Source organism: Cicer arietinum, chromosome 3, assembly GCF_000331145.2.
Source record: "Cicer arietinum cultivar CDC Frontier isolate Library 1 chromosome 3, Cicar.CDCFrontier_v2.0, whole genome shotgun sequence".
NCBI classification, from domain to species: Eukaryota; Viridiplantae; Streptophyta; class Magnoliopsida; order Fabales; family Fabaceae; genus Cicer; species Cicer arietinum.
The window spans coordinates 72,939,243-72,961,992 of record NC_021162.2 but is presented as its reverse complement, the minus strand read 5'-3'; the positions used below and the strand labels follow the sequence as shown (position 1 = coordinate 72,961,992).

Below are 22,750 nucleotides of genomic sequence, written 5' to 3'. Positions count from 1 at the left end.
CGGTGTGCGCGAAGAAGAATAGCAGCGGCAACAGATGAGAGAGATGGGGATTAGGGTTTGGACTTGTTTTATACCATTGCTCTTTTTTTCTTATTGGGTTATCGTTTGGGCTGGCCTAGTAACACGTCTTGTTCTTTTTCTCTATTAGGCCCAGTTTGTTTTAATGAAATTTCAGTTGACAAAAAAAATGCTTTTACAAAATTAAATTATTTATTGACTAAGAATAAAACATTATTTTTAACTTGTAAAAAAAAAATATTTTTAAAATAATTCTGTATGTAAAAAAACTTTATGTCGCACAAGCTGCTATATTTGCGAGTGTGATAAAATAAGAGATCAAATATGTAATTAAAGATTATTTTGAATAGAAATAGATTATAATAGAATTTAGTTTATAGTATGTAATAGAATGACATGATAGTCTATTGTTTGGATTTTTAAAAATAGGATGGAATGAAATGGAACTTAATGGTATTTATCACATCTCATTCAGTTGTTTACCTTTATTTTGTTTGCTCTGATTTTGGAGATACAAAATGAAATATTTTACTATTTAAATTTTATAATAATGACAAAAAGATATTTCTATCATATATTTAAAAATTAATATATTTTAACAATATTAAATTAAATCATCAACAGTTAAATAATATGTCATATATATAAATAAGTTTAATTATATTTTAGATTTAACAACATCAAATTTTTATATATTTTTTTTAAGTTTTTTTTAAATATATTTTTTTATTATGATTTTAATTTCAATTATAAATAAAAAAAGTTAATTATTAGTATCAAAATTTAATAAATAAATATATTACATTTTTTAATTTAATTAACTTTTATAGAAATTATAACAATGAACATTTAAAAAGTTATTAATACCGATACATAAATTTTTTTAATAGGATCATGCAACTTGTCTAATAATAATAGTAAAATTATAACTTATCTTTCCAATCCCAATATATGCTCTTCACCCTCCTCGGTCATGTACGTGCTTTTCACAACTAAAATTTTCTTACGTTCCATTTCGGATTTCGTGAACCTTGACCATTCATTACAAGAACATGGCTTCACACATAGTATTTTCTCAAGCTTTTTTTTTACATTTTTCATCATTTTATTGTACAACGGGGGTTTACCATTTAATATTTATATATCGTAATAGCTTTTTGTTATTTTAAGGTTGGATCTTGAAATGTTATTTTTCTTTATCTTCTGTTCTTCCTCCTCTTCTGTTTATTTTGTGTGTTCCCTCTATACTGTTCTCTTTTTTCTATGACACTTTTTTGAGTTTTGGCCACATGGTGAAGAGCAGAAAAAATAAAGTGGGAATAAGTATTGCTTGGGTGCTAAAGGTGGTGGGACCGAAAATGATTTTTGACTTCTATGTTTCTACGCTCTTATTCTACATTTTGCTCAATCAATTAATGTTCACTCTAAAAAGCCCAAATTTTTGCTCTCATTTTGCTGATTAGTGAAATAGGGATTTGAACCAGTTAATCCAATTTTCCTACTTTTACTAATTCAAATTCCCATTCCCACAAACTCAACAACAAAACCACATTCGAGTGGTCATCTATTGCATTTGTTAACACCATTTTTAAAAGAATCATAATTGTTTTATGCTTCTTCAAATCCTTATTTTTACAACTCAATAAACAAATCTTTCATTTAAAAAAAAAAAAGAAAACAACCACCGTCTTTATCATCAACAAAATAACACAACAAAAGCACCAATAAACTCACACAACTTTTTTAAAAGGAGTTTAGATTTGAATTTTTTATATTTTTTTGTGTGTGATTGAGTTATGAATTTTTGAAAGAAAGCTCCTCTGTTTCAATTTTTATGTTGCTTAAATTAAAAATAAATAAACAAATTATAATTCATTTCACTTTATTCACTTTTCAAACAATAAAATAGAAATTGTATTTCATTTGTATAAAATACTCAACAATAGAATGAAATATCCATCCAATTAAATTCTGTCTTGATCTTTTTCATTTTGCTTTATTTCGATGGGCTCCACTTATTATAAAATATCTAAATTGAGCTATAAAAACAACAAACTCACTTTGACTCATAAGTTTCCCTCACAACAATACTAAAAACATAATATTTTTAATTCAATATATATTGTATGGAATCACAAACTAAATTAGATATCAAATAATATTAATCAAAATTTTATATTTTAAAGTAAAAGAATAATAGATTTACAAACTCCTAAACTACTAAGTCGATAACTTTTTTGATTTGATCACAATTTACTTAAATTAATAAAAATTAACTAAAACCAGAATTTACATGTGAATTACTCGAAAGTTAGAAACAAAATTGATGAGATGGAGGAGTAGTACCCTTCATCTATTTTATTTTTAAATATTTAGGTACAATATTCATTTATAATTCTAACAGCCATGATTGCCACAATTTCTTATGCAACCAACCCCTGGCACACCAAACCCAAACGCCTCACGCAAAGAATAAGAATACAACTGATTTTGCCAAAAAAAAAATAAAAAAAAAAAACAAATATAACAAATGCAAAGCAACTATAGTTGCAAGACCAAGACGAGTCGAGAGTCACACCAACCCTTGTATTTGCAACACTCGTCGACGTGGCAAAATACGAGTAGCTTATAAGCATTATAGTTATGTAGATCCGGTTGCAGAGAATAAAAACAAACTGGGTCTCCTCTCGTGACTTATTATTACCCAGTAACCGCTCTCTCTGGAACTGTTAAATCCTCTCTCTCTCTGTGAAATTCATACAGACATATATATAAAGAGAGAGAAAACAAAACGCAAGTGAAGAAAGAAACCAACACGCGCCACGCTCAGATCTCAACCTCTTCAATTCACTATCACTTCTCACTGATCCTTCATTAATGGCTTCTTGACCAGGTATTTTTTTTTTCCTCTACTCTCTCTCTCTCTCTCTCTTATTTTTCTTCTTCTTCATTTCGTTGCTGAATTTCACTTTTCGATATGCTTTTGTTTAAGTTATTTCTGATTAAACCAGAGTATATTGCAATTGAAATACGGTTATTCTTTAGTTAGTTTAGATTCTTTGATTTCCTTTCAGTTTTAGGGTTTATACATTAATTTATGCTAAATACCGAAGAATTGCATTACACTGGTTCGAATATTTAGGAAGTCAAAACAATCGATCGTTTATCAATCAGTCTTATTTATATTTCATAATTCGGATTTTAATTATGTTTGATCTGTGGGAATCTGATCTATCTCCGTATTTTTTCGGTGTTGAAATTCCCTATCTGGACACAGTGACATCTCTAGTAAGGATTTTTTGGAGAAGCAAGTGGATCATATGAGGTGTTCATTTGGTTGGATTGCTTCACCAGCTATCAATTCAGATGTTCAATTTTTGCAAGCTTATTGTAATAAGGAAATTCCCCTCAGAGTCACACAGGTTGGTGTTTGACAGCACATAACATGCATGTTGATTTCACTCTTCGTGTTTAGCCTCAGAACAATTTTTTTTTTTTGTCGACGAAAATATGCAGTAAGGTGATTATATTATGCTGATGCTCATTTCTCTGATAATTGAATTGCGAGTAAATAAATTGGATTGGAGTTATGGGAATGGGAATTCATTTGCAGGTGAGCAAGGTGAAACCATATCCTTTGATCCAAGGAAGTACTGATTTGCAGTTCTGCAAGCTTATCAGAGGTGGACACAGGCTATCATGGCAGAAGACGAGGAGCGTATTGAACTTAAGTTCCGCATATATGATGGAACCGATATAGCACATGGTGCTTATCCAGCATCTACTACAACAGTGGGCGCTCTTAAGCAAAAGCTAATTGCTGAGTGGCCTCAAGGTTAGTCATCTTGGTGGGGTGTGTATGTGTATCATTTTTTAGTAAAGTGGTGTTTTAATTATCTGTTGATGCATTTCACAACAATTTGGTCCTCTTAAAGATTTGTTATGTTAATAGTACTCCAAAGATTTAAATTAATATCAAAGTTGATGCCGCGTTAAATATTGATTTGATGTTTCAAATTTTTGGAGGAGGCTAATGTTAAGTGCGTCCTTTGAGCACAAAAATGGTACTTTAGTCTTTTGCTAGCATTAGTTTTATATCTTTTGGACACAATGTCTTGTATACAGTTGATGATTCTTTCTTCTTTTATATTTAAACACTGTTGTTAAATGATATATTTGTATTGTATTCCATAAAGAATTCAGTTTAAATGTATATTAAACTTATCTTTTGGCGATTGACTGTAATATGTATCCAGCTATTTTTTGATGCATAGTTGAGAATAATAACAACAACTATGCCTTGCCCTTTTACTTTTCCTGAAGCATAAATTAAAATGCATGTTGTTCTGCTGTAGTTCTATTTCTGAGTTCAGTCTCACTTGTTCAGCAACAACAACAAAAAAAGACTCACATAGTCACTCTTGCATATAGATGACTCATAACTTATTTTCCTGTTCTCATTAATAATACATATACCCGTGCCTATAAAAAATGCGTATATCTGTATATCACCATTTTTTATTTTCTGTTGTCTACCACATTTTTGCTTAACCATCTAATGGAATCTTTCGTTTGCAGGAAAAACAGTTACACCAAAGTCAGTCAATGATATAAAACTTATACATGCAGGTAAAGTTTTGGAAAACAGCAAAACGCTTGCTGATTCCAGAGTAACTTTTGGTGACATTCCTGGTGCTATTACCATGCATGTTGTAGTACAACCTCCTATTCCTAAAAAAAAGACAGGTTTGTTCAATCTTTTTATCTGCCTTGTTGCTAAGGTGGTATAGCTACGAGTGCCCTGTGTCTGGGTACAAGAATAACATATTATAATTATAACATATTATAAAATAATAATATGAAAGCATAAGAGTAAATTAATTAGAATCACGAGTTAAATATAAATTCATAATACTTCAACTTTGAAGTTTTCAACAAAACTCCGTAAAATATATCAAGTAAAACTCCTCAAAGATGGCACAAGATTTGAAGGGATGAAGTTACAATTTGTTTATTTAGTAAATGAAGTTACAATATGTTTTATTAAGTAAAGAACCGACCAACTTATTAGTGATTAGCAAAATTTGATCCTTTGGTTGAACTAGCTTGTTGTTGCAATGCCTGATCATTGATCAATATGTACCCATTGTCTGACAGCAGTATTTTAGGAGGAAAAAACAAGTTGTTAATGTGTATGTACTTCATGTACCCAAACAAGTACCTGTACCGAGTACATTACCATTTACAACGACCATTTACCCAACAAGTACTTGTTAATATATATTTAAATTTAAATTTTGTATAGTCAAGCATTTAGTGAAGTTGATTGTAGGTCACATACAGTGTGTAGTTTATCTCTTACACCTTTGTCAATCTGTTTCCTTATTCCACTTCACAGCCAATCGAATTTCCTTAGCCGGATAGAGAAGTAAAAGATGTACATATGAACATTTTATTATTTCTCTCAAGTCATCATTTAACTTTCATAGCTAGTTACGCACAACTCTTAATTGTACCACTATTTATCAACAAAATAACTTTGTCAAAACATTTTAAAGTTTAGAAGGCATAACAGTAAATCTGTAAAAATATGCTTACAAGAATAATATAATTTTAGAAGATTAAAGAAGTCTCTATATGTTGATTAATTTGACTTGCAAGGTACTGCAATTTAGTGATTTATATTAATTGTCTTTGAGACGTGTTTTTATTGTTGGCAAACTGAAATGATATATTGCTATATTTTTCATTTGTTTTTCCTTTGGCTACTTTGCAGAGAAGAAGGCGGAGAAGCAAAAGATGAATTCATGTTCATGCACTATCCTGTAGATTATAAGGCATACTTGTGGCTTCCCTTGAAGATAAGGTTGCAATTTTTCTACTTTTAACTCTGGGAGATCATGGGTAGGCAGTGTGCTATCCAATGGTATTGGGTTAAGACATGTCTGGCTTTATCAAATTGTAGTTGCTTGCTTCTATTAGTATTCAAATATTCATTTCTAGTTTGTCTTCGGAGTGAAATCAGATATCAACATTGTAAAATCTGACCTCAACAAGTACAATAAGGGTGTTGCAGACCATAAACCATGCCGAGTTGCCGTGGCTGTATAATTCCAGCTCCTGCGCGCACCAGCATAACATGAATGCATATTTGTAGGGGAAAAATATTCCCTCCCCTCTATACATATGATTTAGCTGGTGGCATTAAATGTACCACGTCAATGTTTAATGACCGTGCAAAAAAGTGTCATAGTATGTCCAAATATGGGTTGGTTTTAGTGGAACCTTATAAGATTTATGCCGGCTGAATATGATCATAACCACGTCAACCCTCTCTCTAATTCAACATATTTATATTAACATTAAATGTTGAGATTCAACGTTAAACAAAATGAGAAAATCCATCCCCGTATCTCCTTCGACTTGGGATCCTACTTGTGGAGTACCATACAATTTAGAGCTCTTTCTTTAATCTTTCTGGAAGTCGTGATTCATATGGAAGCATTTATTTATTATTTAAACGGGGGCTGAGGTGCTATTATCCCATCGCTTTTAGAAGAAGGTAAAGTGTCAATTTCATCGACAAAGAAAAACTAGAAATAATATCTTCGATACAATACAATAAACTTCTTTTAAAAATATCTTTTGACACAATAAAAGCGTACTTCAAAAAAGTATATTATATCAATCCATATTTTTTTCTCATAATTTTCTCTGCCAGAGATAATCTATTTGAGCCACTATTAGACCCAAAATATGAACACCTTTTTCAATTGAGATTCGAGCTGGCACATTGTGAAAAGATTTATTCATATGTTTAAATGCACTATAATATGACAATAAAGTAGTAATATACCATAAACCGTTATTTTGTTCCAATGAAAAATGGATTCACTATTATATTGATTACACATTTGCCACTGTCTAATTATTGAACAAAAAAAGATTTTTTTAGTTTTAAAATTAACAATAAAAATGAAATAATATTTTTATGAAAAATAAAATAGTTGTACTTTTAAATTATGTATTTTGATCAAAATTTGGAGAAATTGGTTAAATATAATTATAAAAATTGAATACATATTAACACGGTTATTGTTCTTACATAGATAATCGAAATAAATTGGTGAATAATGTTACAGTGAAAAGAAAGTAGAAGAATCTAAAAGGTCCTGAATATTGTATAATGTGAATATCTAGAACCGACTTTTATCTTGTGACGCACTGTAAAAGATACTTTTATAAGATCATAGCTTAGAATTAAAATGAGTTTGTGGTATTGAATAATATGAAGTTATAATTCTAAAGATATTTTTATCAATAGATTTCAAATTCGGCGCTTTAGGATTTACAATATTTATGCACTTCGGTTATGACCACTTGTATTAGACTTCGGTTAAGATAATGATTGAATGAAAATGATAATATATTAGGAACTTATATACTAGATTTAAATAAATGACTGTGAAAAGATTAAAAATGAATTTTTTTTTTTTTTCTCTCTTAAATTTACCGGTGATGACTCCAGTTCAAGTGGTTGTTGGTTGTAATTTGTTGAGAAGGAGGGGCCCAGATCTTGTTTCCAGCGAGTTCGGCGAAAAAGGCCGTTTGGCAGATAGGCCCACAAGCGTAAATATCCAAGATCACGTTGCCTCGAGAAAACAAAATGTCCGTGTCCTCTAGATTCTCATCTCTTTTCCCAAATTCCAGTTATGTTCAATCACCCTTGTATTTTTGTCTGATGCTACCTAACTAACCCACCAATAAGAGAGCCAATGTGGGGTGAATTATATGAAATTTATATATATGATTGTATCTCTTGCATTGAAGATATTTGTGTCACCAAAATCTATCCATTCAAAACCCATAGCACTCTTGTGCATGTGAGCAAAGCATTGTTTGTTTCCAATTACTCCACAATCTGCATTTCATGTGAATGTGAATGTATGCACTGTCATTAATCAGTTTTCCTGACTGATTTTTGACTACTCAAAGGATTGGGCTGTTAGAGTCCAAAACATAATTGATTGGTTTGAAAATAAGGAATTTATATTGTATATAAAAGTATACAACTTATAACTACCAATATAATTAAAAAGAAAAAATCTATATAATATCTAAAAAAATACAAACTCAGTATAAATCATTTATTTTTTCATGTTTTACTGCTAACTTCATAACACATTTATAAAACTGTAAGAGTCTCAAAAGTCAAAGTATTTCTTCTTGTTTGGTTCAAAAAGTCAAAGTATTTCCTTTGGGCGTGAATCACAAAATATCATGAATTCAACTATCACATTGCAACCACTAATCCTTGTTCTCCAAGAAACTAGTCACATGCCAAATTCTACTTTTCCACTCTCTTAAAAGTTAATAAAACCATATCCATAATAACTCCACCTAACTTTTTCTCCTCCATTCTCTTATCACATTTCTCTCTAATAAACCTTCTCTCACAAACAACAAGAAGAAGAAGCAGAAGCTATTATGGGTGGTTCAAACAAAAATGAACAAGAATCACCACAAAAAACTCGACCCTGTGATTATTGTAACAACTCAACAGCACTTCTGTATTGCAGAGCAGATTCAGCAAAACTCTGTTTCTCATGTGACCGTGAAGTTCACTCAACAAACCAACTTTTCTCCAAACACACACGCTCTTTAATCTGCGATTCATGCAATGATTCACCTGCAACTATACTCTGTTCAACTGAATCCTCTGTTTTCTGTCAGAACTGTGACTGGGAAAATCATAATATTTCACTCTCTTCGCCACATGAAAGAAGACCACTTGAGGGGTTTAATGGGTGCCCTTCTGTTAATGAACTTTTGTCGATTGTTGGGTTGCATGATGTTGAGAAAAAATCGTTGCTTTTGAGTGAGGAAAGTGTTGCAGATGGGTTTTTGAGTTGTGAGATTGATGGGTTTAGTGATGATTTGTTTGTTTGGGATGCTCCTTCTTTTGTTAGTTTTGATGATCTTATTTCTACTTCTCATAGTTATAGTGCTATGGAGGTTCCTCCTTTGCCCAAGGTATCATCTCTAATCTCTCTCTCTCTCTCTCAATTATTTTGTAAAATTCATTTTAGTTAAAATTTATGTGATTTATGTTTGATTATATTTATGTAAAATTGAGTTAAACAACAAATTTCAGTCTCACCTTACAAATCTTAGCTTCAACCTGGAATCAATTCTTGAAACAAAATCAATTATAATTAATAACACTCCAACATGTCAAAATTAATTAATTTTACACCTCAATAAGCAATTTTGGCTCTCTCAAAGTTGAATTAATCATGCACTTAATGTAGTAGAAATTCATTTTCTCTCTCTCTTTTTTTATATAATTGATTAGATTATTTTGTGTGGTCAAAGGGATTTTGTTAGAATAGCAAATCTGATTCTAAAGTAATCAGATGATCGCGCAAGAACACAACAACTGATGATGGAGATGATTTGATCGAGGCGTCCGTGAATTGTGCTAAGTCTTCTACAGTAGAGTGGCTGTTGTACTTTTCTTTTGTGAGGCAAATTAGGGTTACAGATTATAAAAGCTTAGTTCAAATATTATGGTTTAGCTTCACTATGCTATGAGTATTTGTCCATTTATCAGCGAATATGAGTCATACTCAATAGATTCCTTCTTTGTTTTAGATCTTGAAGATAAACTAGGCATGATAGGGTTAGTGCTAAATTTGTGAAAGAGTGCAAACATGAATAGTTTATTGTTCTTTTTTTTGGATTTTGGTTAGGAATTTGGATTGTGTGAAGGTAAAAGAACATATTGAAAATATGTGTATATTGCCACAATTTTGACATGTTCAGGGTATTGTTGTTGTTGTTGTTTTTGTTGAATCAGAATCGCAAGGCAGCTTGTGGGAGACATCAAGAAGAGATTTTAAATCAGCTTCGCGAGATGGTAAAGTCTGAGCCATTGGATCCTGAAGAGTATATGCAACCGAAAAATTTATCGACAGGTTTTGAACATGATACAAAGGATGATATTATTCCTTCAAATGAGGTAAAGCTTTTATTTCGTTGATGGTATTCGAATTGTGTTATCTACCATACGGTTAACTAATTTGCTATAACTGATAAGATGAACCAGGTGGTTTTCATTCTATGTACTATATAGTTATACAGTTCAAGAATTTGTCAATTGAAAATGGTTCTTATCATTACTAATTTTAGTTCCAATAGATGCTGCTTTATTGGATTCTTCGGTCTTTCTATACGATGATTTGGAATTGTAGCAGGAGACATGGTTGATGGGTTGTATGAGTCAATTTACATTTTACACAGGTCAAATAGTTTATAAAAGTAGTCCAGAGTTATGTTTTCCTTTGTGAAGTGACAATGAAATTGTGATATTTTCCTTAATATATATAATATATCGCGTCATGCGATGATGGATATCGAACAACGTTCTGGATTCACTTTAGCTTTGAGCGGAAAACATTTAACAACATATGTTTTATTTGTTTAGAAATTGAGAACATTTAAATTTACTCAATATGACAAGTTTTTCTTAAACTGAATCCTCACCGTGCTGCATTATTGACTGTGTATTTCAGTGGCTCGGAGAAAGTGGTGAGCCTGTGTATCAAGTTGTTCCTGTTGATACGTCATTCAAAGCTCATACCAAAGAAATTCCGGTTAAACACGCTGTACCTTCTGCTGAGGAGCCTCATAGCCATAGTAACAATGGAGGGACACCTTCAGAGTCTCTTAAGTCTGAAACTTTGTCAACTACTCCAAGAGCCGTGCCAGCTCCATATGAGTTAGCGAGTCAAGAAAGGGATTCTGCATTACTACGGTACAAGCAAAAGAAGAAAACAAGAAGGTACGTGAACCTTACACCAGATCTTAATCCTAAACTTTAAGGTATTAGATATATGAGTATGTTATCTTATATTAACTTTAGTTTAATCAATTGATAACTAAAGGAGAGTTTTTTACCACTCACTTTAATTTCCTACAATTATAAAGTTTTATAAATAATATGGTTGGAACGCGGCCTATATTCTTTGGATTTCTCCTGTTGATATATTTTCTTTGAGAGATGTCAAGAAAAAAAAAATGAATACTATGCAACATAGTTTTCTTTGGACGGTTGATTTAAATTGAGAATTTTTGATGGAAAACAACAGATACGACAAGCATATAAGATATGAATCACGTAAAGTTCGGGCAGAGAGCAGGACAAGAGTTAGAGGGCGATTTGCCAAGATAGAACACTGAAATCATGGTAGGCTGTTACAACATCACGCGTAAATTATGTAACTTGTTTTTGTATAGTGAAACTTGTTTAAATTTTTCTAGTGATGTATCCTTGGATCTATAGCTTTGATATTATGCCGTCAAATTAATGCAATGCGGTTGACAAGAGTTTATTTCCTGGACCCGAGGAAGATAAGAAGGTCGATTTTTCTGTGAATCAAAATTGAATTCATGGTACCTGTTTGTTTGGCTTGGATTTTTGTCCTCTCTGATTCTCAACAACAATTAGTCCAAACATGATATAGAAAAGCCACATATCAGTGCTGTTCCTTTTCTATTTTAATTTTAATTTTAATTGCCAAGTTATGTATTTTTTACTATGTTTAGATTGACGATGAATTTGGCTGAATCACAATGTGGATGCCTTTGTTGTTTCATTAAATTAACATTTTTTCCAAAATTTTATTTTATGGTGGCTGCGAGCTCTTCCTTAGGTAGTGGGAATGTCTCTCTCTTTGCATTGAATTGAAACAGTTGATGAATCAATACTCACTCCTACCTACCAAACATTACAACCTATAACCGTGTTATAAAATTTATATAGTTAACCAACCTTGAAAACTTGAACAGCTACCCTATTTGTAATAGGTAACATTTAGCAAGATCCAAAAAATAAGTGTTTTGTGACTCAAATAATACTAGTGTTATTCTCACAAAAGATTTGACAACTGTGTAGATGGTTGATTGATATTGAATATAATGTGTTTAATTCATTAATCATCTACATAATTAAATTAATCGCAATTTTGAATGTCATCATCTACAATTTTTAGACGTATATTTGAACACAAATTGTGATTAATATCTAGTATGTTTATTTGAAAATCTCAAAAATCATTTTTTATTTGAATATAATTTCGATTATTATACTAAATATCATGTTTATTTGGATATTTAAAAATTATGATTATTCAAAATTATGGTTAGATTACATTCAACTGATGATTAATAAATTGTTATATTCATTAATCATATACTAAATAAAATTAATTATATATTTAAATTATATTAACCGTCTAAATTATTATCAAATTTTTAGGGGGTAAAAATATGTATATTATAATATAACTTCTCAGCTATATAGAGTGCACAGAGCTTAATATGTATGGATTTTTTTTTTATATAGCTTAACATATGAGGACTAATAATGAGCAAAGATGAATCAAAAGAGTGTACTATTTTGTTTATTGTATTGGTGAATGTCGTCACTCTATACTATATTGGTTTCCTAATGTTTGGTGCATGTTTAATTTCATTGTTTATTTTGCAAAATCATAGTTAAGTTTAGTCGCATGAATTTGAGAATTCGTATGGTGGCATCATCGTTACAGCAAAATATAACAAAGACTGTCGGCAATCAAATATTGCTGCTAAAATCATGAAAGAATGTACTGGTATCTTGAAACATCACATTAACTGGCATACAATATCTAAAGAAACACTCATTAATTGGCCACCGAAAATTTCAGTACAGGCAAAAATTATGTAGGGGCCAAATAAATGAATCTGTATATTCTTCCCGTTTAGATTTGATAGTTCATCACATTAGAGTGGAAATATTCTAAGTCAAATTAAATTTTACAAGATTTAAGTTGTCTGTATCAAAATGATTTAAAAGATATTAATAAGAGATAAATTACTTAAACAAATAGAATTTCAAAAATATTGAATTTTTTAATAATTAAAAAATATATTTCAATATCTCAAATGATTAATCTATATTGTCACACAAAAGATACCTAAATTTATAAATAAATAAGATTTCAAATGTTTCAAGAACTAACTAGATTAAATAGAAGTATCAATTTTTAATTCAAGTATCAGGGTTATATCCGGCAGATCTTCTTGTGAGCATTTGATATTAAATTTAATAACTATCAATTGTATGGTTTTAAAATATAACATTTTCTTTTTGTCAATTTTGTTCATTTTCTTTGACAAGCAATGGATAAGGGAATTAATATTATAAGATAATTCAAATTCTTCAAATAAAATTGGATAATAAATTATAAAATTTAAAACAAATAAATTTTACAAGGTATTTTATTAAAGTTATATTTAAGGAATTTTAAATACTATATAAAATCTAAAAATTTGGACACTATACGACTATTACTACATTTAAAGTTTGTAAACGTAGTAATGGTCGCTTTTACAAATTTATTTTTATATATTTCAAAATTTGAACTCCATTGAAAGTTTGTAAACATAGTAATGGTCGCTTTTACAAATTTATTCTTATATATTTCAAAATTTGAACTCCATTGTTTATATAACAAGCTATTTTTATGGAAGTTTAATTTCTATGTACAGGGGATGCAGACTTTTTTGCACATGAATACAATTAAATTACACTACTGCACCACTTTCGTAAGTTATTTTCTAAAATATTTTCAACAAAATATACAAATAAAATCATTTTTAAATATAAAATTCTTCAAAATATTTTTTTTCTCTAGTCTTCCTTCTTAACAAATGTAACCAACGTTGCACGTATTAAAAAATTTAATTAAATGCAATTTATTTTCTTTATTACCTAAAAAACATATGCATTATAGAAAATATTCTTCCTGGAATTTTGTTAGATATATAAAAATAAAAGAGATAGTAAATATATTAGTTGAATGATATTTAAGAAATTATACCATTAATAAAATAAAAGTAGTTAATTTTGCTACATATTTAGAACTACATACAAAAAATAAAATAAATAGACTTTTTGTTTTAAATTAAAAAAGAACCGCACCAAGTATGAAGAGCTTTATGATTATTTTTGTTGCTGATAGGGTAATATATAAAAGACTCATGTGACCAAACAAATTCAAATAAACTCGAAGTATATGTCCCCTTCCTTTATTATAGCTACGGAACATTAATTTCCATTCAAAGAGGAAGGTGAAGAAGGTCATATCTTTGTACGCTATACGGCCATTACTACATTTACAAACTTTAAAAGCAAAATGACTTAAAATCATCATCACATGCATTCAAAACACAAGTAGCTATATTTTAGTGTTACTCTTTTAACTATAACTACTCTACATATAGGATACAATAATACTAATACAAACCAAAAAGCACTTAAATTAATTACTTAAAGCATGTTTGATTTTGTAGGGAGATTGACAAAATTATGCTCGGCCACAATAATTTTATAAAATTTGCAAAATTATAATAATTTATCGTGATTTTGTCAATCTCATCCTAAAACCAAACATTATCTTAATAAAGTCGTAATAAATTACATATAGCATTACTAATACTAGTCTTGAATTTATAATCCTAGTAATAATAGTTCATCTGATATTTTTATAAGAGACAATTTAATTATAATATAATCAACAAAACTTGATATATTTAATCTATATCATAATTTAATTGTCTCCAATAAAAAGATCAAAATCGGAGTAAATAATAAATATTAATTTAGTTTGATTTGTAATGGAGTTCGAAAAGAGAGTGAACCACAAGCAAAAGGAAAACCGTGGAGGCAATGAAAGAGAAGACGACTGAAACAGTCATGTAATGACAATAGGCATCAAATACATTGCACACTTTCATCCATTGCACGTGCGAGTTTCCCTTCATTCCTATTACTCCAACTGCAGAAGCTGCTCCATTGGCTGAGAACAACAATGCCACGATAATAAGGTCTAACACTGTTATCATAAATAGTTTCATTTTATTTCCATTGCTTCTTGCCATTGTTGAAACCACCAGAGATATTGCTGCGTATGAACATCCTATAGCGTTTGCAACCAACAAAAACCTAATACACAACAGATTAAAAAATTAAATTAAATTTTAATTTAATAAAATTACTAGATATATAAATACTACCGTTATTAACAATATTAATTATTAAAATTGATAAATTTTTTTTAAATTATTAGTTAGAGTTAAATATGTACTTCGACTTCTACAAATATATTTTTGTTTTTATTTTTCATCCTTATAAATATATTTTTCGTTCCTTTTTATTTTATTTTAATTTCTATAAATTTTATTTTTATTGGATTATAATCAAATAAGACTCAAATATTATAGGATTAATTCCAATATAAACAAATTTAAAAAAAAAAAAAAACAACAAAACTAAAAGAATGTGCTATATTTGCACGGATTAAGAATAGAAACATTTCTGTAGAGAGACAAATTCCCTAAAAGCAAAAAGACAAGTGAGATAAGTGGCACAAGACATTATTTATTTTCAATTTCCATTAACAGTGTCATTATTTACTACTAAAAAAAAATATCAACCGAAATTAGAGGAAAAAACAAATTTAGCATCCCTAATACATAGAGACAAAATTAGAAATAAATTTTGTCTATTTCTTTTTTAAAATTTTCATCGCTATTTAAATCAACGATATCAAACTCACAAAGATCTATTTTTAATCCAGAAATTTTAACGAACGAGGATACTTCTTTGAGATAAATTTGACTGAAATAAAAAAAAAATGAAAGAAAAAACTATGAGAGCTAAAAAGGTTGAAATTAGTTGTCCACGGTGTAGTATTTAACATTCTCAAAAGGAGAGAAGAGCTTACACCGTAGCAGACATGTATTCCCACTTAGCAGTTGCTTTGAACTGAAAATCTGCATAGGAAATGACCTTAGTTTGTTTTCCAACACCAACCATAACTGTAGCTGTTAGTGTTAGCAACAGACCAACACACCTCAACAACACATCATATACACTCCTCTTCCCACTTTCCATCTCCACATTCTCAACTCCATCCACACTCAACTTTGAATTGCTTCCCATACTACTCTTCAACTTACCAAATACTTACTACTCTTTAAGATATATAAAACCTTTAACTGATATTTAGTGAAACACTTTGGCTGTGTGACTATAGATATAAAAAGTATATATAAATAAATAAAATAGATAATAAGTGATCATTATCCCAACTTGTAATGTCAACTAACTGATATGATAATAATGACATGATAATAATAAAAAGTGATTTGTCGAAACTTGAACTTACTCTAAAATTATTTTAGAATTTAAATGTGGTTTTATTTCTACAAAATGGACTTATAAAATAAAAATTGTCTTAACTAATAAATAAATTATTAGACTTTATTTTATTAAATATAAATTTTTTAATTGTATATTTCCTACATTCTAAATTATAAGTAATAATTGATTAAAAAAATTGATGTATTTGATTAGAATTTGAATGAAATACATATATTTTATTTGATTATTTTTTATTTATATATATATACATTAGAGAGAAGATTTTTCTATCTATGAATGAATGAGTAAGGTGGGGAGGTTGGATATGCATTGAAGGCAAGTCGTACGACCTTATTTAATGTCATGACATTTTTTCTCGATCCTTTTCTCTTCCTATCTTTTTTGCTTTTGTCTGATCCACAACGTCTCTGTGGAATACTACTATAGCACGTTTATAACCACTCTTTTTTTTTTCTTTCTTTTTTCAAATATTGTTTTTCAAGTGACCATGAACATGTATCTTTATAGCATAGAAATTGATATTGAAATTGAAAATACACTGGTATTTATACTTCTGTTACTTTTCGTACACGGCTCACTCACTATTTGGATTTAATGCAATTGTGTTTTCATGTACGTGAGAATACAAATTGTGAGTAGTTCAATTTTTTGCATTATTTTACAACTTGCAGTAAAAAAACAATGTAATTTCACTTTAATATTGTTTGCTTTCAATCGGTTGCAATATGCAACTGTAACAGGAAAATGTGACGCATAGAATCACAACTCCTCACTATAAGCTTAAATAAGTAATTGTTCATTGACCGTATGGATAGCATTTGTGTAACAAATCCAAGAGTGTTTAAATGAGATTACAAATTAACAATGTACGTTTCTTTTTTACTAAAAAATCAATCTTTATCGTTTTAAGTAAGTGAAATTAAAAGGTAATTTTGTTAATCTCATTTTAATTACAATGATTACAAAAGGTGTAGCTTATTAATCTAAGTCTTTTAATTTTTAAGTGTAGCTTAACTCCTCTTTTAACCCTGCTTTAGTAGTATTTAAAAAAACATCTCCTACAAACTTTTCAAAAAATCCCTCTTCAATGACATTTCAAAAAATACCTTAATTAATTATTGAAATATTTTTTGTTTTTGTTTTTAATTTAGTAGTAACACCTAAGTAAAAATTGAAATTAAGTATAGAAAACAATTTTTTATTTTCTTTTTCAAAAATAGTTAATGAGAAGGTTAATGTAAGGAAATATTGAATATAAAGAAAGAAAAACAAACATTAATTTTAAGGAGTGAAAATAAAATAAAATATAAATTACGTCAATACCCATTTATTTGAATGGTTTAAAAAAAAGGTTAGATATTTTAGTCCAAATAATTATTGAAATCCAAGAGTGTTAGATACTAAAATATAAGTCTCCTATACTTTGTAGAATTAAAATGGTGATTTTCATATTTGTCTTTTTATTTTTTATTTTTTTGACATAGAACAATGTATGTATTTTTTATTTAAATATTCTTTTTTTAAAGTTATCAAAAATCTCCATTTTAAAAATATATATCAAAATATTTTATTATCTTTATTTTAACAATTGAATAATTATTAATTGAATAAATTAAATTAATAAAAATATTTTAAAAAAATGAAATTATATTAATAAAAAAAAAATTGATTGAGTAGATGTACCAAACTAAATATTCTCTTATATTATTTTAATAATTTTCTCTTAATATATTTATATTATTTTAACAACTTCCTCTTATTTTCCAGATTATTATTATTATTATTATTATTATTATTATTATTATTATTATTATTATTATTATTATTTGTTATCTGGCAAAAAAAAAGGGTTTGGGCTGATTTTTACTGGCCCAGCCACCACAAAGCCAAACATCAAACATCAAAGCCGTTTTGTTCAGCCTCCTTCTCGCCGCCTCACCCTCACACTCTCGCCGCCTAGCCTCACTATCACTCTCGTCCATTCTCGAGGTAACTGTAACCTCAATCGTTGTTGTCGTCTGTGCTCACTTTTCATATATCATATATTTTTTTTATGTTTTTGTTTTTGATTGAAGAGTGAATTGAATTGGGTTGAGTTGAAGTGTTAGTACTCTGTAGTCAAGCTAATGAGGAAAGTAATATTGGCTGTTGAAGTGTTACTACTTTATAATTTACCGTCAAAACAGAGACTTATTAATATTTTGATGGTTCAATAACAGATTAGAGTTTTTTTACTGAGTCACAGACAAAAATAACACCACCCTATACTTTCTAGAACTATAATGGTGATATTCCATATTTGTCTTTTTTTTGCATAAAATAATGTACTTGTGAAATATTTATAAATTCATACTGAAATTTTAAATATCTATTAAAGAAATTTTTATTTCGGTGTTTCCTCTTATTGGCTCCAAAGTACAAATCTTAAGTGTTTGGCCTTAAAGAAAGTCTAGTCCACCGAAGTATCTTCTGCTTTGGCGCACATACATTGGTACTCGTAAGCTCGTTAATTGTTTTCTTCTTCTCTTCGTTAATTGTTTTCAGCTGTTCATTGTTTCAATTGCTCGTAAGCTTGTTAATTAATCTTCCAACAATGGAGAAAAACGATCGGGAATGCAATAATAATCACGAAGAGAAGAAGAAACGAACGATAATGATGAAGAATAAGAAGAGGAACATTTCGAGGTTAGGTGGAAGGGGCCTTTCGCTTGATGTTTTCGCAAATGCCAAATCTAACAACAGTCGATACAATCCTGCTCTTATAAGTATGCAATTTTCCATTTTTTATTAATTCAACTTTTTGCCCTATTTTTTAGTTATTCATTTGAGTGATAACTTATGAAGTTTGATATGTAGAGAAGAAAATAATAGTAGAAAAATGCAGGGTTTCGTCGTCGTTTGAGTTCTTATAAACTGAGGTTTGGGAGATGCAAACGAAATTGCAATCCAAAATGCTATTAGTGTTGAGTGGTTATGGCTGCAATTTAATTATTGGGTTGATAAACCATTTTATTTTGATTATTTTTTTTGAGTATGAGAGTTGCTGAACAAACTTTCATCTTTGATGCCTAATTTACATAGTCAATTTAGAAAGAGGGAAATTATGCTAGCTGAGCTAACTTTGGAGTTAGTTTTATCAAGATTAAGGGCGATGAGTTTTTCTTTGTTATGTGAGGTTGGAATGAAATCGAATAGGATGGAGTTGAATTGAGTGTTACATAATAAAATTACCGCTCTATTGTTTGGATAGTTTTATGATGGAATGGAGAAAAAGCCATGGTACATATATATTATCATTCTATTGCACTCTATTCTGTCTCTTAACATGTGGAGCTAAGCTTTTTTGTCTACAATTCCACCTTCTTAGGCAATCTTTTTAACTAAACTATCAACTTTCTCAAATTATTTATCAAATTGTTTGTTTGTGATTGTTATGTATATGTATTTAGCAAATATGTATGATATGTATGTGTTATAGGTATTACGTATCTTTTTCTACAAAAAACCATTGGGATTGGTCTAGTGATGAGGTGAACATAGGTTCAAACTTCGTTGCCTCCACTGCACCCATTGAGATTTTAGGTTTAGACCTCATTGCCTACATTGTACATAAAAAATAACATGTATATTTTTAGTTACACTTACATAGAATCTAACAATATGCAGTAATGCTTTAAGCTCATATATTTCAGTGTTTAACACTTCCCATGTAAAATTGCAAGATTCACTGAGTTAGACACATGGAAATCTATAAAGCTGATGTGGCTAATGAACCCAAATCTATTGTTGCTTTCATTTCATGTCAGAATTACTAGAGCTTGTTGGTATTTATTTTTACTTGGCACGGTGTATATACTTCTTGCCTTCCTTCCATTTCTTTCTCTTTTACCCAACATCTCTATGGTGTATATATTTCATTGTTGTTTGGGCGAATAAGACGCAATGAAATTAATTAATTAATGTTAAAGTCACAATAGGGGGGTTTATGGATGATCAGACTCATTTAGGTTCTATTTCACAATCTGAACTTGTCATGTCCTATCACATAGCAACAACTCCAGTGGTTTCGTCAAGTCTCTTCCAAAGGAGAAGCTTCAATAAAAAGAATGGAAGTAGACCAAAAGAAACATGCCACATAAGAAACTCCAACTGTGTTTTTTAACATGAAGTTAAATCCTTTGGCGTTATTAACATTAAAGTATTTTTTTTTTCACGTTTCAAGCTCCATTTTACCATAATAGGACCAAGCGTGGTGGTCTATTCAAGTAATAAGTGTCATCCTGATAGAAAATTCCTATCAATTACTAAAAATCAAGTGAGGCAGAAAAGGATAATACTCTGGTAAAGTTTTACCTGTGGGACATAGCCTCTAGGGATAGTTCACGTTGTTTTGTTGTATTAACATAACTGAATATTTTGATGTTAATAAAACTGTAAATCCTTTTGTTCTCAGCATGTTACAATTTCCCCTTTTATGTGCTATTTAAGGCATTGTTTTCCTGTCATGACTGGCATGGTAATACCAAGGTTTTAGATTCTATCACTTTCAATATAAACTTATGATTTGGGATGACTATGGGGGTAGGCCATATCTTACTTAAGTTCCTTTTATCACGTGCTTGTCATGAATGTTTCTTTTTCTTCTTTTTTGTCAGAGAAGCAAAGAGAGTTCAACAAGAATGCTAAGCATGTGCAGAAGTTTAAGAAGTTGCTAAAGCAGCAAAACCAGCAGAATGAACCCTCTGTGGCCCAGAGACATATTGAGGTTTGATATCATATTTGTTGCTTGCTGTGAGATTGTTGGTAATATTATCACCTATACTTATCTATAGGTCAAGAGTCAAGACCTACCTCTTATATCAAATGTGCTAATGATTCTGATTTTGTTTTAGTGCTGTTTGTACAATTCTGCATTTATCCCTCATAAAAGATAAAATTTGATTTCCATGTTTTAGAAGAAAGAGCTGAAGTTGCAGCCTGAGAACATATAATGTTCCTCTAGTCAACAAATGATTCTTTTGGAATATTTTTCTCTTGTAGCATGCTGTTCATTTTCCTTTCTACTTGCTGTTGCAGAGTTTGAATGAAACTGGAGGGGACAAGGACAATAATGAGAGGAGGAAGAGGAAGAAGGACAGTGCTTTTAGTTTGGAAGAATTATACAAGAAGACACATGAAGAAAAAGAGAAAGAACGAATGGAGAAAGAAGCATTTTTCAAGGAGAAGAAGGAACAGAGAGAAAAAGCCGAAGCTCGCAGAAAAGGTATACGCGAAAAAATGCTTAAGAAGACACGGAAAGGACAGCCTGTTATGAAATACAGAATTGAACATCTTTTGGAGACTATTCAAGGCTCAACTAAAAATGCAGCTGGCAACAATTCCTGACTACTGGAGTAGGGAAGGGAACATCAACATCCCTTGAATTTTATCAGGATGATACTGTTTTCACGCAGCTGTTATTCATCAGAAGTCTGTTGCCGACATTGAGTTACTGTCTTCATCAGTGTCGTGGTTGTATCAAATTTTGTACCTAAGCTGATATCAGTAATTGTTGCAATCTCCATACAGTGTGCGTAACTGTGTATAAGGTTTTTGTGCTATATAGGAACAGTTCAGGATTGAGGTCAATGACATTTATATTGTAAACTTTCTGTTGTTAGTTGAGTACTCAATGTGCAACTAGTCGTTCTGTACTATTCAATATAAACAACATTCAAAGAGACAAGAAAGGTATGATGATAGCTGCATCGAAGTTTTCTTTCTTGGATCTCACGTGTGAGTTTATAATAAAAATTTCACTGGTAATTTCAATTCTCTTGATAACTTACTCGTAATGGAAATTTGCTGAGACAAAAATCATGCAATCATCATTATTGGCTTAAAAGAGAATCTGATTTTTAGCCAAACACATTCTTGTTGATGCCATGCTACTTAAGTTTGCAAAATACAACAGAAATACAGAAAGCAAAATCTAAAAAAGATTATTTGTCTTTCACTATATGAACACAAGATAAAATAAAGGGTATGGAAACCAAAGTAATATACTAAATATTTATCGTTGCAAACAAAATAGAACAAAATTAAGATCAACAGAAATTGGTGTTGAGTCTCATACATAATAACAAAATCTAGATATGTGGTGGAAAAACAAAGGTCAAGGCCATCGACGCACCACAAGTCTCCTCTGAGGTTGAGGTGAACATATGACCATAAGAGTGAGAGCAAGAAGCAGCACCATCAGAAGTTTAGTGAAATCAATACATAACTCAGTGCACGCCATCGTTATGTGACTTGTTCTTGTGTGTAAAATCTTGCTCTTGAGAAAATGAAACAAAGGCAGAAGATCAGTTAATGTGTGACCATGGTATTCATATTTTATTTATATATAATAACAAGTCTCATTTAACTTATTAGTTAATATATTGATAATGATATTGGCGTGACAATTCCAATTTTTTTTTT

At 30.0% G+C, this 22,750-nt stretch overlaps 5 protein-coding genes across 7 annotated transcripts in view; 3 read left to right on the top strand and 2 right to left on the bottom strand.

Moving 5' to 3' along the window:
* The window catches only part of LOC101499860 (small ribosomal subunit protein uS19x), a 2,353-nt gene extending 2,245 nt beyond the window's left edge, over positions 1-108 (bottom strand). The window contains exon 1 of the mRNA XM_004494274.4: positions 2-108. The gene's annotated coding sequence lies outside the window, so the exon portion shown is untranslated. The remainder of the gene's footprint in view (position 1) is intronic.
* A 2,508-nt stretch (positions 109-2,616) lies between these two features.
* LOC101500194 (membrane-anchored ubiquitin-fold protein 3-like) lies at positions 2,617-6,316 on the top strand. Of its 2 annotated transcripts, none has more exons than XM_027332383.2 (5): positions 2,617-2,911; positions 3,296-3,538; positions 3,632-3,853; positions 4,597-4,764; positions 5,795-6,316. In XM_027332383.2, the coding sequence occupies exons 3-5, from the start codon at positions 3,718-3,720 to the stop codon at positions 5,845-5,847; spliced, it is 357 nt and encodes a 118-aa protein (XP_027188184.1). In that variant the 5' UTR covers positions 2,617-2,911; positions 3,296-3,538; positions 3,632-3,717; the 3' UTR covers positions 5,848-6,316. The 2 variants fall into 2 exon arrangements, with proteins under 2 accessions (XP_027188184.1, XP_004494332.1); XM_004494275.3 differs by having other exon boundaries at positions 2,625-2,911; positions 3,296-3,440.
* Positions 6,317-8,239: 1,923 nt separating this feature from the next.
* LOC101499146 (zinc finger protein CONSTANS-LIKE 13) lies at positions 8,240-11,680 on the top strand. Of its 2 annotated transcripts, none has more exons than XM_004494273.4 (5): positions 8,240-9,051; positions 9,878-10,039; positions 10,593-10,861; positions 11,169-11,266; positions 11,363-11,680. In XM_004494273.4, exons 1-4 carry the CDS (start codon positions 8,506-8,508, stop codon positions 11,257-11,259), a joined length of 1,068 nt encoding a protein of 355 aa, XP_004494330.1. In that variant the 5' UTR covers positions 8,240-8,505; the 3' UTR covers positions 11,260-11,266; positions 11,363-11,680. The 2 variants fall into 2 exon arrangements, with proteins under 2 accessions (XP_004494330.1, XP_004494329.1); XM_004494272.4 differs by having other exon boundaries at positions 11,341-11,680.
* A 2,444-nt stretch (positions 11,681-14,124) lies between these two features.
* LOC101498827 (CASP-like protein 1E1) lies at positions 14,125-16,158 on the bottom strand. Its single transcript, XM_004494270.4, has 2 exons — positions 15,849-16,158; positions 14,125-15,067 (listed from the first exon to the last, which is right to left on the bottom strand). Exons 1-2 carry the CDS (start codon positions 16,064-16,066, stop codon positions 14,725-14,727), a joined length of 561 nt encoding a protein of 186 aa, XP_004494327.1. The 5' UTR covers positions 16,067-16,158; the 3' UTR covers positions 14,125-14,724.
* A 1,979-nt stretch (positions 16,159-18,137) lies between these two features.
* LOC101498479 (uncharacterized) lies at positions 18,138-22,093 on the top strand. The gene is made up of 4 exons (XM_004494269.4): positions 18,138-18,277; positions 18,833-19,053; positions 20,944-21,053; positions 21,365-22,093. The coding sequence occupies exons 2-4, from the start codon at positions 18,882-18,884 to the stop codon at positions 21,671-21,673; spliced, it is 591 nt and encodes a 196-aa protein (XP_004494326.1). The 5' UTR covers positions 18,138-18,277; positions 18,833-18,881; the 3' UTR covers positions 21,674-22,093.
* Positions 22,094-22,750: the final 657 nt, after the last annotated feature.